This window comes from Arachis hypogaea, chromosome 3, assembly GCF_003086295.3.
Source record: "Arachis hypogaea cultivar Tifrunner chromosome 3, arahy.Tifrunner.gnm2.J5K5, whole genome shotgun sequence".
Taxonomy (NCBI): domain Eukaryota; kingdom Viridiplantae; phylum Streptophyta; class Magnoliopsida; order Fabales; family Fabaceae; genus Arachis; species Arachis hypogaea.
In genome coordinates, this window is record NC_092038.1 from 56,213,826 (window position 1) to 56,229,663 (window position 15,838).

The 15,838-nt window shown below is 34.8% G+C and overlaps 1 protein-coding gene and 1 pseudogene across 1 annotated transcript; both read right to left on the reverse strand.

The window, feature by feature from the left end:
• Positions 1–335: 335 nt before the first annotated feature.
• LOC112790627 (pectinesterase/pectinesterase inhibitor PPE8B) lies at positions 336–4,784 on the reverse strand. The gene is made up of 3 exons (XM_025833110.3): positions 4,238–4,784; positions 3,258–3,800; positions 336–1,166 (listed from the first exon to the last, which is right to left on the reverse strand). Exons 1-3 carry the CDS (start codon positions 4,587–4,589, stop codon positions 469–471), a joined length of 1,593 nt encoding a protein of 530 aa, XP_025688895.1. The 5' UTR covers positions 4,590–4,784; the 3' UTR covers positions 336–468.
• Positions 4,785–5,716: 932 nt separating this feature from the next.
• LOC112777883 (probable NAD(P)H dehydrogenase (quinone) FQR1-like 1) overlaps positions 5,717–15,838 on the reverse strand; it is a 37,003-nt pseudogene continuing 26,881 nt past the window's right edge.

The following is a 15,838-nucleotide window of genomic DNA, read 5'->3' on the forward strand; positions in this document are numbered from 1 at the left end:
ATCAATTAATTATCATTGATGTTTCTAATAGTGTGAGATTTCATCCAATGGTGTGGGATTACTCACTTTTTTTTTGCTAATTAAGTGATGACCAAATTTTAATAAAAGTACTTGCCCTAAATTTTCTCCATATATTTGTATATAATTTTTCATTCATATAAAAAATTCTACTCCCTACTATTTTACAAAATAGAATATTCATTATTACGTTTATAAACTGTGTTGTTTTGTCAGTAAATGTGTTATTTACATATAATTTTTGTATTATTGCTAGAATTTTTATGTTATTTTGTAATAATAGAAGACACCAAAAAAATTGTATTAATAGAAAAAAGGGAAGAAAAAGGAAGTTTTGTATTATTTTGTATCAAATGGTAAAACTTGGGGGAAAAAACAAAAGAACAAGACAAAACACTTGTGCAGGTAGTTTTTCTCTTTATATTGAAGTGGGAAGACACGGAAACGTAATTAAACTCCTAAGCCAGCAGTGAACACCACACCCGTTGAAGGTAACCAAAGATTTCCCTCAATAAATTGTGTGACAGTGAAGTTACTAGCCTGGCTAGAATCATTCATGACATGGTACCCGGGCCATTTCACGCGGTTAGAAAGCCCAGATCCGGGCCCATGATTCATGTACTCGGCATAATACAACGTGTCCAAAGAAACATTGCCACTCCACTCAAGCCACCCTTCCGGCCTCAGCACATCACTAATGAAAGATTGCATCACAATTGTCCTTGAATATGGCTTCCATGGTCTACCAAGGTACGTGTGAGTAGTGTTGATCAATGGCACAAGGTCGGAGTCTGCTGTTATATTGGAAAATTGTATTGAGAAACCGGTTGGCTCGGTCGGTTCTTTCCGGCCGTGCGCCGTAATGGTGTTCTTTTGATCCGGTAGGCCTTTTTTAGCGAGGATTTGGCAGTTCTGGAAAATCGCAGTCGCATCGCCAAAGATGAAGTCAACGGTGCCAGTGATTTTGCATTCTCTGTAAAATTGACGCATTGTGTGGGCGTAGAGGCTGTCTTGGTAACCAAAGATACCACATCGGTAGTAAACGCTAAGGTCCGAGTCGGATCTTAGCGCCACTGCTTGGTGCTTCGCCGGCCCTGCTGTGTTCTGGAAAGCGATGTCTCTTGCTATGAATCCTCTACCACTCACAGCTGCACATGTATCATTCCACATCATAATCAGTATATAAAAAAATTTGAGAAAAAATAATTGTATTTATATAAAATTGATAGAAAAAAAATATTAAATAATAATTTAGTCAAAGTTAAACCTGATGTGCAGTTCTCTTTATAAAAAAATATGGTTAAGTATCATTAAACATATTAATTTTTTTATTAATTTTTAACTGCTTTACACGAAAACAACTGCCTGTTAATCTGTTCCAAAATAAAATTGTATAAGTTCTGGTATCAATTAATTGTCCATTGTACCGAATTAGAAAATAGACGGCACAATTAATTGAAGTGGAGGGAGGTGTATGAGATTTGGGTCAGAGATTTCAGATGTTAAACAAGGCGTGTGGACTTGAAGCATTATTAATGTAATGTAGGTACAGCACATGTGCTTATTAAATTGTGGTTGGAGAATTGGATTAAGTTATGTTTATATGTTAGTTAGGGTTTAATAAATAATATGGCCCTACAATGTACTGCTTATGAATATGTAATCGTGGACTATATCGAATGTTCCTGAGGATGTTATTAAGTTATTTCGTGTTGCTTCTGGTGTAGGCCATTCCATTGATAATCCATTTCATGATGAGTTAAGAGTTTAGGCGAAATAGAAATCTAAGTTAATGTAAGATAGTTTCGAGTTCTCGTTGTCTACACAATACAATGCAGGCAGTAGACATGACCTGACCTCCGGATGGGATAGAGGTCAACTTTAGGTCTCAAATAGCCACGCAAAGCAAACATATTTTTTCCACCATATTATTATTAGATGGACAATGATGTGTTACGTGTACCTAAAATTTACAGTTTTATACCATCACTAAAATATGAATTAAAAAAATTGTGACAACTTTAATAAAAATAAAGACTAAAGTGACAATAACAGAAAAAGAAAAGATGAGGTTGATGATATAAGAAAAAAGTGATAAAAAGTAAAAAGGAATTAGAAAAAGGGAAAGAATGAATGAGTGTATATTTGTACTTTGAGTAAACCGTTTATTTTGTTTTATCGTTCTCAAGACTGTGGTCATAATAAAAATTGATATTCATTTTCAAAAGTAATAGTTGTGTTATATTACATACTGTGTAATTTATTTTGATCCTTTTGTGATAGAAAAAAGAGAGGGGGGGGGGGGGAATAATGTAACTCACAAAATGTAACTTTTAATGACCAAATTATTATAAAAATCTTGAAAATCAATTTAATTTTTATTACTAACACACAAGTATGAATTGGAGAAATTGAACCGTGTAGAAATACTTTTATATCTACTTTTACTATATATAATGAAAATTAGAGAGGAGTTTGGTGCACAAAATTGTATTCATAAAATATATTTTATCATCTATATCAACAAAAAAATCTTTTGTTCCTAAAATTTGAATCCAAACCATTTAATTATGGTGCAAAATTAGATTAGTACACTACTATTAGTTCATAAATTAAAGAAAGTATATAGGATATATCCTTATTTCTACAAACATAAAAATAAACAAAAGAATAGAAATGACAATAAATAAATGAGCAGAAAAGTAATATGTAGTAATAATTTCTTGTTTTATATAGGAAGATAAAAATCATGAAACATCTCCAACCGTACAAGTCATATCTCATAAAAGAAAATTGTATGATACATTGTTTGCTATTTACGTACTCATCACTTTATTGATATATGATTAAGTTATAACAAGCCACAATATAATAGTATAGTATAATAATAAAAAGATTATCATATGTACACAAACATTTAGCCATTAAATTAGTTATTATATATTTATATATAAATATATAAATTATTTAATTTATTTTTAATATATATTTTATATTTTAAATTATATTAATATAATAATTAATTTTTAACTAATTTTTTTTCTACACATCATATATAGACAAAATAAAACTCTAATAGAATTTTAATTAATATCTACCTAAAGAAATAGAATGATGAATATATATATATATATATATATATATATATGAGATCATATCGCTAATATTAATATTAAGACAGGAGAAAAATTTAAAGGAACAAAATAAAAAATATATAAAGAGAAAAGTTTCGGTCTTACCAAAAGTGGCTGACCGGAAAGTGGTCCAACCATCAACAAAACTGCGGTTACCGGTAATAACGGTGTTATTCATCCCATCTCCAATAATCATAAGATTCCACTTCTTCTTCTTAATCTCAACATTCTCATTATAAACACCCTTCTTTATGTATATCACATACCGACTCATACTATAATTAGGTGCATCTTTCACAGCATCCATTATCTTTGTGTAATTCCCAGTGCCATCGGCGGCCACCACCGCGTCGGCGAACACCCCCACGCCGTTGTTGTTCGCTTCCAGAAGCTTCTTCCTATCCCTTGGTTTCACCCATGCAGGGAACTTCCCTTGTTTTGTGGAGAAGGAGTGATCCGGAACCGGGTCCACTTGGGTTAGTAGGTTCTGAACCAGTGAGATCATTTGGACTAAGCCAGTGGAAACTAGACCCTTAACCATGCTATTAGTGCCTTCGAATCCGTCCATGCATGTTTCTGGATTCGCCAGTGTTGCACTTAGCCATGTTCTTAAATCTGAGCTTAGGTTCCCAGTACTGTTATGCTTCCCTATAAAATAATAAATATACTTTAAATGAATAATATATATAATAATATTATTACTATACCCATTTTTTCTTTAATTTAATGTCACATGGATTTCCGACATTTCAACAAGATGAATTAATCAGAAGTAATAAAAGAAAATCAGTTCAAAAAATATTATTATCCGGAAACTCCTTTCAAATTTAATTTATTCAATCACAATAAAATTAGCGTTTAAATAGATATTAACTTGTTTTAGCATGCTCGATTAAGTGAAAAGTGTAGAGTGACGAGGCAGCAATGCAAACAGGAGTTGAAGCTTGAAATGAAATCCCCTGTTTTCAACTAAGGAATTGTTTTCCTATTTGAACCCAAGAAATTCATATGATTTACAATTTAATTTAAACATAATGTAACTGTAACGGCACTAGAGACGGATGTGATGTTGCTCTGTACTGTACCTTGGGGGTTCTGAGTGGCGGAAACAGACCAATCAAGCTCATCAGAGGACAAGTCAAGCAAATCGACACAGTCAGAAACGGCATTAGAGACACGAAAATCATCACCGAATCCGCCATTGTCGAACTCAGCTAGAATGGACATAATCCCTTGCATAACATCAACCACATCTCTCACTGACACAACAAATTCAGAAGGAGTCACTTTGAGACACTCTGATCCAGCGAAATAAGCACCGCCATCAGCACCACCAAGAAACGCCACCGCCACCAGAAAGAATAACACAGAAGATGTGATAGTGAAAGAAGAAGTAGGTGTACGAAGTAATGGCATTTTTCTTGAAGCAAGAGCCATTGGAATAAGAAAGGACTGAGAGTATAGATATAATGCTAAACTAAGGGGATTTGCAAATATTTAAAGGGAAAGAGAGTGTGTGAGAGAGAAGGAAGGAAGCCAATAAAGGATAGAAGGTGTTGGTTAGCCTTGGCAGGTGAGGAAATTTAAGAAGGTAAGCAGCAATGTCAAAGTTTCCTGAGTTATGTTTTGTGTGTGTTTGTGACGGAGTCAACTGCCTCTCTGGAAGATGGAAACAGTGTCGTAAAAGGAAGGGAGTAAGGGTTACTCAATGGTCAAATTCTTTTGAAAGTTAATGCATGGCCAAAAATAGTGATTATTCCATCACAGTCAAAATATTAATTCTAAAGGTATAATTAAATCAAATTAAATATTAAAAATAATTTAAATTCTTTTAAAGTTTAGAATAAAAAATGTATTTTATTTCATAAAACAAAATAAAAAATTTGAGTGATCTAAAATATTTTAGTTTATAGATAATTACAATTTTTATTTTTAGAGTAAAGTTATAATTAGATCCTCGAAAATGTTGACTTTTGACTAATTATTCTCACAACTAGAAAATTACTTAATATTTACAGACAGATTTGGTCTTTATTATTGACGAATTTTTGGTTATCGACGGATTTTGTCCCTCTGTAAAAGTCTCGTCGAAAATTATTTACTGGCAAATTTTTTTCCGTCGGTAATTTACCGACAGATTTTTACCAGTTACCGATAAAATTTTCCTATGTAAATTCTCCCCTCCATTTTCGTGAAACGTCAGACTTTCTGACGAATTTTTTGTCAGTAATTAGAGATAGATTTTTCGACAGATTTTCCGTTAGTAATTAGAGACGGATTTTTCGTCGATAATTAGAGGTAGATTTTCTGACAAATTTTTTGTCGGTAATTGGCAACAGATTTTTCTATTGCAAAATAAATCTTTTTTTATGCAAAATAAATATAAATTTAATAAATACAAATTTTATTGATAGTATAAATAGAAAAACACACTAGTGAGTACAAAGCGTTTTTTTCTAACAAAAAGCAATTATTTCCATGTAATAATACAAACTGAATACATTAGATGACAAGTAACTACTAGTGGACTTATCAAGATTCAATATCCTAATTTACGGATAGCTTCATTCTTTTTTAAGCTTATTAGTAATGGTGGCAATATACTTGCCTTGGTGAATGCTTGCTCCATCTCAAGTTTAGTTAGTTGTCTTGATCCATCACCACCAGCATAAGTTCCAGCGCCGTACGGACTGCCACCCTTCACTTCATTCATCTCGAACATGCCGTCGCCGAATGTATATCCGATTGGGACAAATAGCATTCCATGGTGAACCAACTGAGTGATAGCTGTTAGCCTGCCATTGATTTCACAATTTTCTTATCATTATTGGAACTTCATTCATGAGTCCTATTAATTACCAATTGATACTAATTTCAAAAATGTTAGGTGCACCTCAAAATCATTTATCAAATTAGTCAAATTTGTATTTTATATTTAGATAAATATTATATATATATATAGTTGATTTAATAACTGATTTTTTATAGACACGTAATATGGTTGTAATAGTTGAGAGTGAAATTCTTACGCTGTAGTCTCCTGTCCATCACCTTGAGAACCGGTATTGTAGAAGATTCTAGCGGGCCTGCCAGCAAGCTGTTGTGTCTGCCATAGGCTTCTAGTTGAATCTAGAAAAGATTTGAACTAAGCAGCCATCATTTCGAATCATGTTGGGAAGCCGAACACGAAATTGTCACCCTCTGGCAGCTCCTTCGAGTTAATGAGCGGCACATCGCTCTTCGGTGGTGCTCCCATTTTGCCAAGCACCTCTTCCATGTAAAACCCGTGAAATTAGTAATTAATTAACCAATAAATTAATTATTATTTAAAGAAATTAAAAAATTAAAGTTTATAATTTAATGAGATAGAGCTAATTAAAATAAGAATTTTGGCACTAATTTTAAATAATTTGGCCCAAAATTAGGCCGAACGGGACGAACCGATTGGACCGAGACTAAACCAGACCCAAAGCCCAATATATAAAAGCCCAAAACAGCATCTCTTTCCTTATTTCTCCATGGAAGAACGCTGAACAAAGAGAAAGGGGGGGGGGGGAGAATGACGCCAAACCGTTGCCAAAAATTTAATTCCACGTAACTTTCAATCCAGAATTCTCTACAAAATCCACTAACCAATTTGGTGAGAAAATTACATTTTAGATTTTGATAATTGAGAGATTTTGTAATTTTGATGGTTTAGGGGTACTCTAACAGTAGATAATCACTAGGTTTTGCCCAGGTCATCCATGGGTAAGTTGAGAAACTCATATCCCTTGTGAATATTTTAATTTTTTGAAGTTTAGGTATTGATTTGTGGTTACGATGGAATTGTATGTATTAGATTGAAATTATGTTGAATTGGAGATGAATTGATGAAATTGGATTCTTGGAAGTGAACCTTGGAAGCTGAACTTTCATTAGAGAGGTTTGGAGCCTTGGGTTTTGTGGAACGGTAATCAATTGTGACATTTTGGGATTAACAGGGAATCGACCAAGGTATGGTTTTAGTTTGTCGTATATAACATATACGGTATCGTGAAAATTTAGGCTAGATGACTATAGGATAAGTTGAATTGTGTTTGGAGTATGTTTAATGATTTTAGTTGTCAATGTATGTTAAAATGATGAGGTATGGTTAGATTGATGATTTATTGATGTGAATGTGGTTGGTGTTGGTAAAATAGATTGATGAATGATGAACTTGATGCTAATAGATGAGGATTATGAATGTGAATATATGAATATTGATAAATTGATAATTGTGTTGTATATTTGAGAACTTGTGGAATGAAGTGGTTTAAAATTGAGGCATGATTGGTTGTGATTGAATATGAAGCTTTTAGAGTCATTTTTAAATGTAGAACTTTGATTTTGATAGAGGATAAATTGGTTAAATTATAAAATTTAATTTTCCTAAAACCACTGAGGCATTCTAGGAGGTTCTGTCAGCGAAGGATCCTTGTGTGTTCGGTTTACATTTTGGTTAAGATATAGATATAGATACTATTATATCTGTACTACGTATATTTTATGTTTTATCCCTCTTAGAGGTTGACTTGGAGAAAAAGGTTCTATAAACTGTGTTTTGAGTCTCTTTGGGGGGTTTTTCTCATGTATATATGTATATATGATCTGGCCAGTTTTAACTTTGCGAGCTGAGTCAGAAGCTTTATTATCTGTATACTTGGGATTCTTTTCCTATGTATATGTCTTTCACTCATTGATGAGTGGATAATTTATACGCTTTTTGGCATTGTTTTTACATAGTTTTTAGTATGATTTAGCTACTTTTTAGTATATTTTTATTAGTTTTTAAGCAAAATTCACATTTCTGGACTTTACTATGAGTTTGTGTATTTTTCTGTGATTTCAAGTATTTTCTGGCTGAAATTGAGAGACCTGAACAAAAATCTGATTCAGAGGCTGAAAAAGGACTGCTGATACTGTTGGATTCTAACCTCCCTGCACTCAAAATGGAAATTTTGGAGCTATAGAAACCCAAATGGCACGTTCTAAATTGCGTTGGAAAGTAGATATCTAGGGCTTTCTAGCAATATATAATAGTTTATACTTTTCCCGGGTTTAGATGACGCAATTTGGCGTTCAACGCCAGCTTTCTGCCCTATTTTGGCGTTAAACGCCAGAAACAAGTTGCAAGCTAGAGTCAAACGCCAGAAACAAGTTACAAACTGGCGTTTAACTCCAAGGAAGACCTCTACACGTGAAAGCTTCAATGCTCAGCCTAAGCACACACCAAGTGGGCCCAGAAGTAGATTTCTGCATCATTTACTTGTTTCTGTAACCCTAGTAACTAGTTTAGTATAAATAGAACTTTTTACTATTGTACTAGGGAGCTTTTGGGGAACATCTTTGGACCATTGTTCACGTTTTGGGAGGCTGGCCATTCGACTATGCTGATAAACCCATATTTCATGGTTTATCTTGTGCTCAATTGAGTGATTTTTATCAACTCTTTACCCACTTATTCATACTATTTGCATGGTTTTACATTTGCCTTCCTAATTATGTGCTTTGATTGAAAACATGTTTCTTTGGACTTATATTTGCTTATTATTAATCCTCTCTTATTACCATTAGATGCCTTGATATGTATGTTAAGTGTTTTCAGATATAATAAGGCAGGAATGGCTTGGAGGATGGGAAGGAAGCATGCAAAAGTGGAAGGAATACAATAAATTGGAGAAATTACTAAGCTGTCCAGCCTGACCTCTTCGCACTCAAACGGCTATAACTTTAGCTACAGAGTTCCAAATGACGCGATTCCAGTTGCGTTGGAAAGCTAACGTTCGGGGCTTCGATTTGATAGATAATTTGTTATAGCTGCTTCGACGCCAGGCGACGCGAACGCGTGAGCCACGCGGACGCGTGACCTGGCAGGAACGCAACCCGCGCGGCCGCGTAAGCCATGCGGCCGCGTCACTTTTCCGTGACCTGTACGGACCAGAAAGCACTGGAAGTGACTTCTGGGCTGTTTCTGACCCAGTTTTCGGCCCAGAGAACACAGATTAGAGGCTATAAAGTGGGGGAATGCATCCATTCATAATTAGGCACTCATAATTCACTTTTTTACAATTTTAGATGTAGTTTTTAGAGAGAGAGGTTCTCTCCTCTCTCTTAGGATTAGGATTAGGATTAGAAATTAGGATTTTTAGAAACTAGGATTTAGGAATTCTCTTGGTTTCTAAGAGTGACTCTCGATCCAGGTTTAATGTTTCTTTGTTTTAAGCTTCCCTTTTATTTTAAAATACTTTGGATTGATTTTCTTAATTAATGTTATTTGAGGTATTTCAGATCTATGATTGCTTTCTTTAATTTATGTTGTTGGTACTTATCCAAATTATTTTCATTCGAGTTGATAGTTTTCCTTTTGGCTTTGGTTAAATAATTGGTGACTCTAGAGTTATCAAACTCATTGATTGAAAATTGGATTTCTTCATTTCATTAATTCATATTCCAATAACTCTAGTCTTTCCTAAGGAAAGACTAGGACTTGAGGATTCGAATTAATTCATCCACTTAACTTACCTCCATAGTTAAAGGTTAACAAGGTGGGAGAAAAATCCAATTCTCATCACAATTGATAAGGATAACTAGGATAGGACCTCCAGTTCCCATACCTTGCCAAGAGTTTATTTTATAGTTATTTATTTATTTTTCTTATTATTTTTTGTGCAACATACTGCCCCTTACTTCCAAAAACCCAATTTTACCTTTTTCATAGCCAATAATAAGAACATACCTCCCTGCAATTCCTTGAGAAGAAGACCCGAGGTTTAAATACTCGGTTATCAATTTTAAAGGGGTTTGTTACTTGTGACAACCAAAACGTTTGTACGAAGGGATTTCTGTCGGTTTAGAGACGATATCTACAACGCGACTGTTTTTATGAAATTCTTTACTGGCAAAAATCCTAACGTCACATGCCTACCCTATTTTCTCTTATGTATCTTCAACGGTGGAGTTTCTACACACCATAGATTAAGGTGAGGAGCTCTGCTGTTCCTCGAGTATTAATGCAAAGTACTACCATTTTCTATTCAATTCATGCTTGTTCTTATTCTAAGATATCCATTCGCGCACAAGAATATGATGAATGTGATGATTATGTGACACTCATCACTATTCTCACTTATGAACGCATTATTGACAACCACTTCTGTTCTACATGAAGACAAGCTTGAATGTATATCTCTTGGGTTTCCAATCAATGATTCACATCGACTCCCCTCTGACAATGGGGCATCTGAATCCGAGATTAGAGTCTTCGTGGTATAAGCTAGAATCCATTGGCAGCATTCTTGAGATCCGGAAAGTCTAAACCTTGTCTGTGGTATTTCGAGTAGGATCTGGGATGGGATGACTGTGACGAGCTTTAAACTCGCGACTGTAGGGCGTGGTGACAGACGCAAAAGGATAGTAAATCCTATTCCTACACGATCGAGAACCAACAGCTGATTAGCTATACGATATCTGTGCATGGTATTTTTCATCCGAGACGAGCAATCCGACAGTTGATTAGCCGTACAGAAACCGTAGAGGACCATTTTCACTGAGAGGACGGGAAGTAGCCATTGACAACGGTGACACCCAACATACAGCTTACCATAGAAAGGAGTCTGAAAGATTGGATGAAGGCAGTAGGAAAGTAGAGATTCAGAAGGAACAACGCAGCTCCATGCGCTTATCTGAAATTCTTACCAATGAATTACATAAGTATCTCTATCTTTATTTTATGTTTTATTTATCTTTTAATTATCAAATCTCCATAACCATTTGAATCCGCTTGACTGAGATTTACAGGATGACCATAGCTTGCTTCAAGCCGACAATCTCCGTGGGATCGACCCTTACTCACGTAAGGTTTATTATTTGGACGACCGAGTGCACTTGCTGGTTAGTTGTGCGAAGTTGTGAAAAAGAGTTGAGATTACAATTGTGCGTATCAAGTTGTTGGCGCCATTGAGATCACAATTTTGTGCACCATGTTTTTGGCACCGTTGCCGGAGATTGTTCGAGTTTGGACAACTGACGGTTCATCTTGTTGCTCAGATTAGGTAATTTTCTTTTTGTTTCAACCTTTATTTTGTTTTCAAAAATTTTTCAAAAATCTTTTAAAAATTTTTTTCTTCTTTTTCGTTTTTCCAAAATAATTTTCAAAAAAAAAATACAAAAAATTATAAAATAATAAAACAAAAAAAAAATTTGTGTTTCTTGTTTGAGTCTAGTGTCAATTTTTAAGTTTGGTGTCAATTGCATGTTGTTAAAATTTGTTCATTTTTCGAAAAATTCGTGCATGTATTCTTCATGATCTTCAAGTTGTTCTTGGTAAGTCTTCTTGTTTGATCTTTACATTTTATTGGTTGTGTCTTTTCTTGTTTTTCATATGCATTTTTAGTTTGTTAGTGTCTAAGCATTAAAAATTTCTAAGTTTGGTGTCTTGCATGTTTTTCTTTTCTTGAAAATTTTTCAAAAAATAAGTTCTTGATGTTCATTATGATCTTCAAAATGTTCTTGTTGTTCATCTTGACATTCATAGTGTTCTTGCATGCATCATTTGTTTTGATCCAAAATTTTTATGTGTTGAGTCATTTTGTGGTTTTTCTCTTTCCTCATTAAATTCAAAAAAATAAAAAACATCTCTCCCTTATTTTACTCATAAATTTCGAAATCTTTGGGTTGACTTAGACAAAATTTTTTAAAATAAGTTATTTTTTGTTAGTCAAGTCAAGATTTCAATTTTAAAACTCTTATCTTCTCAAAACTTTTTCAAAAATCAAATCTTTTCCATTTTTCTTTTATATTTTCGAATTTTTTTTAAATTGATTTTCAAAATCTTTTTCTTATCTTTATTTCATAATTTTCGAAATTAACACTAACAATTAATGTTTTGATTCAAAAATTTCAAGTTTGTTACTTTCTTGTTAAGAAAGGTTCAATCTTTAAATTCTAGAATCATATCTTTTAGTTTCTTGTTAGTCAAGTAATCAATTTTAATTTTAAAAAATCAAATCTTTTTAATTTCCTTTTCAAATCTTTTTCAAAAATAAATTTTAATCATATCTTTTCAATCATATCTTTTTCAAACATATCTTTTTCAAATCATATCTTTTTCAAATTTTAATTTCAAAATATTTTCTAACTTCTTATCTTTTCAAAATTGATTTTCATATCTTTTTCAATTAACTAATTGACTTTTTGTTTGTTTTACTATTTCTTATCTTGTTCAAAACCACCTAACTACTTTTCTCTCTCTAATTTTTGAAAATTCCTCACCCTTTTTCAAAATTCCTTTTAATTAACTAATTGTTTTAAATTTTAATTTTAATTTTATATCTTCTCTTAATTTTTGAAAATTACTAACCATTTTTCAAAAACAATTTTCGAAATTCTCTCCCTCTCATCTTCTTCTATTTATTTATTTAATTACTAACACTTCTCTTCTACTCATAATTCGAACCCTTTTCTCTTCTCTCTCTGTGTTCGAATTTTTCCTCTTCTATTCTTTTTCTCTTCTACTTATATAAAGGAACCTCTATATCTGGCTAAAAAGGATCCTATCATTTTCTGTTCTCTTCTTTTTCACATGAGTAGGAGCAAGGACAAGGACATTCTTGTTGAAGCTGACCCTGAACCTGAAAGGACTCTGAAGAAGAAGCTAAGAGAAGCTAAAGCACAACAATCCAGAGAAAACCTTACAAAGAATCTCGAAAAAGAAGTAGAGATAGCCGAAACCAATAACAATGGTGGAGGTGCAAGGAAGATACTTGGTGACTTTACTGCACCAAATTCCAACTTCCATGGAAGAAGCATCTCAATCCCTGCCATTGGAGCAAACAATTTTGAGCTAAAGCCTCAATTAGTTTCTCTGATGCAACAGAATTGCAAGTTTCATGGACTTCCATCAAAAGATCCTTTTCAGTTCTTAACTGAATTCTTACAGATCTGTGATACTGTTAAGACCAATGGAGTTGATCCTGAGGTCTACAAGCTTATGCTTTTCCTTTTTGCTGTAAGAGACAGAGCTAGAATATGGTTGGACTCTCAACCTAAAAATAGCCTGAACTCTTGGGATAAGCTGGTCACGACTTTCTTAGCCAAGTTTTTTCCTCCTCAAAAGCTGAGCAAGTTTAGAGTGGATGTTCAAACCTTCAGGCAGAAAGAAGGTGAATCCCTTTATGAAGCTTGGGAGAGATACAAGCAACTGACCAAAAAGTGTCATTCTGACACACTTTCAGAATGGACCATCCTGGATATATTCTATGATGGTCTGTCTGAATTATCTAAGATGTCATTGGACCATTCTGCAGGTGGATCTATTCACCTGAAGAAAACGCCTGCAGAGGCTCAGGAACTCATTGACATGGTTGCAAATAACCAGTTCATGTACACCTCTGAAAGAAATCCTGTGAGTAATGGGATGCCTCATAGGAAGGAAGTTCTTGAAATTGATGCTCTGAATGCCATATTGGCTCAGAATAAAATGTTGACTCAGCAAGTCAATATGATTTCTCAGAGTCTGAATGGATTGAAAAATGCATCCAACAGTACTAAAGAAGCATCTTCTGAAGAAGAAGCTTATGATCCTGAGAATCCTGCAATGGCAGAGGTGAATTACATGGGTGAAGCCTATTGAAACACCTATAATCCCTTATGGAGAAATCATCCAAATTTCTAATGGAAGGATCAACAAAAGCCTCAACAAGGCTTTAATAATGGTGGAAGAAATAGGTTTAGCAATAGCAAGCCTTTTCCATCATCCTCTCAGCAACAGACAGAGAATTCTGAGCAGAGGCTCTCTAGCTTAGCAAACATAGTCTCTGATCTATCTAAGGCCACTCTAAGTTTCATGAATGAAACAAGATCCTCCATTAGAAATTTGGAGGCACAAGTAGGCCACCTGAGTAAAAGAGTCACTGAAACTCCTCCTAGTACTCTCCCAAGCAATACAAAAGAGAATCCAAAAAGAGAGTGTAAGGCCATAACCTTACTTGGTATGGCCGAACTTAGAAAAGAGGAGGAGGACGTGAATCCCAGTGAGAAAGACCTCATGGGACGTCTTCTGGACAAAAAGAAATTCCCAATTGAGGAACTTAAGGAATCTGAGGCTCATCTAGAGACCATAAAGATTCCATTGAACCTACTTCTGCCATTCATGAGCTCTGATGACTATTTCTTCTCTGAAGAGAATGAAGATATTACTGAAGAGCAAGTTGCTAAATACCTTGAAGCAATCATGAAGCTGAATGCTAAGTTATTTGGTAATAAGACTTGGGTGGATGAACCCCCCTTGCTCACCAATGAACTGAATGACTTGGTTAGGCAGACATTACCTCAAAAGAAACAGGATCCTGGTAAATTCTTAATTCCTTGTACCATAGGCACCATGACCTTTGAGAAGGCTCTGTGTGACCTGGGGTCAGGCATAAACTTAATGCCACTCTCTGTAATGGAGAAACTGGGACTCATTGAGGTATAGGCTGCCAAATTCTCATTAGAGATGGTAGACAAATCCATGAAAAAGGCTGATGGACAGGTAGAGGACGTGCTAGTAAAGGTCAAAGGCCTTTACATCCCTGCTGATTTCATAATCCTAGACACTGGGAAGGATGAGGATGAATCCATCATCCTTGGAAGACCCTTCCTAGTCACAGTAAAAGCTGTGACTGATGTGGACAGAGGAGAGTTGATCCTTCAATTGAATGAGGATTACCTTGTGTTTAAAACTCAAGGATCTCCCTCTGTAACCATGGAGAGGAAGCAAGCAAAGCTTTTCTCAATGCAAAGTCAAACAAAGCCCATACAGTCAAACTCTAAGTTTGGTGTTGGGAGGCCACAACCAAACTCTAAGTTTGGTGTTGAACCCCCACATTCAAACTCTAAGTTTGGTGTTGGGAGGCTTCAACAATGCTTTGAACATCTGTGAAGCTCCATGAGAGCTCACTATCAAGCTATTGACATTAAAGAAGCGCTTATTGGGAGGCAACCCAATTTTATTTATCTATGTTATTTTCTTTTTTGTTAGGTTGATGATCATGTGGAGTAAAAAAAACAACTGCAAAAAAATTAAAGAATAATCAAAAATAGCATTAAAAATATCACACCCTGGAGGAGAAATTTACTGGCATTTAAACGCCAGTAAGGGTAGCAGAATGGGTGTTTAACGCCCAGTTTGGCACCATTCTGGGCATTAAACGCCAGAAAGAAGCACCATACTAGTGTTAAATGCTAGAAAGAAGCAACAAACTGGCGTTAAACGCTAGAAACAGGTTGCAGCTTGGCATTTAACGCCAGGAAAAGAATAAAAGCTGGTGTTTAATGCCAGAAACAAGCAGCAGTCTGGCATTAAATGCCAGGATTGCACAATAGGGGCGTTTTACATGCCTAAAAGGAGCAGGGATGAGAAATCCTTGTCCTCTAAGGATCTGTGGACTCTACAGGATCCCCACCTACCTCACCTCTCTCTCTCCCACTCACCAATCAAATCATACCCTCTTCCCTATATTCTCTAAACCAATCACCTCCAAACCCCTTCCCCAAAAACCCCCACCTACCTCACTTTAAAATTCAAACACCTTTTCCTCCCAAACCCACCCAATTCCATTCGGTCACTCTCCCTCTCTTTCCTTATAAATACCGCTCTTCGGTCTTTCATTTTCAGACATCAC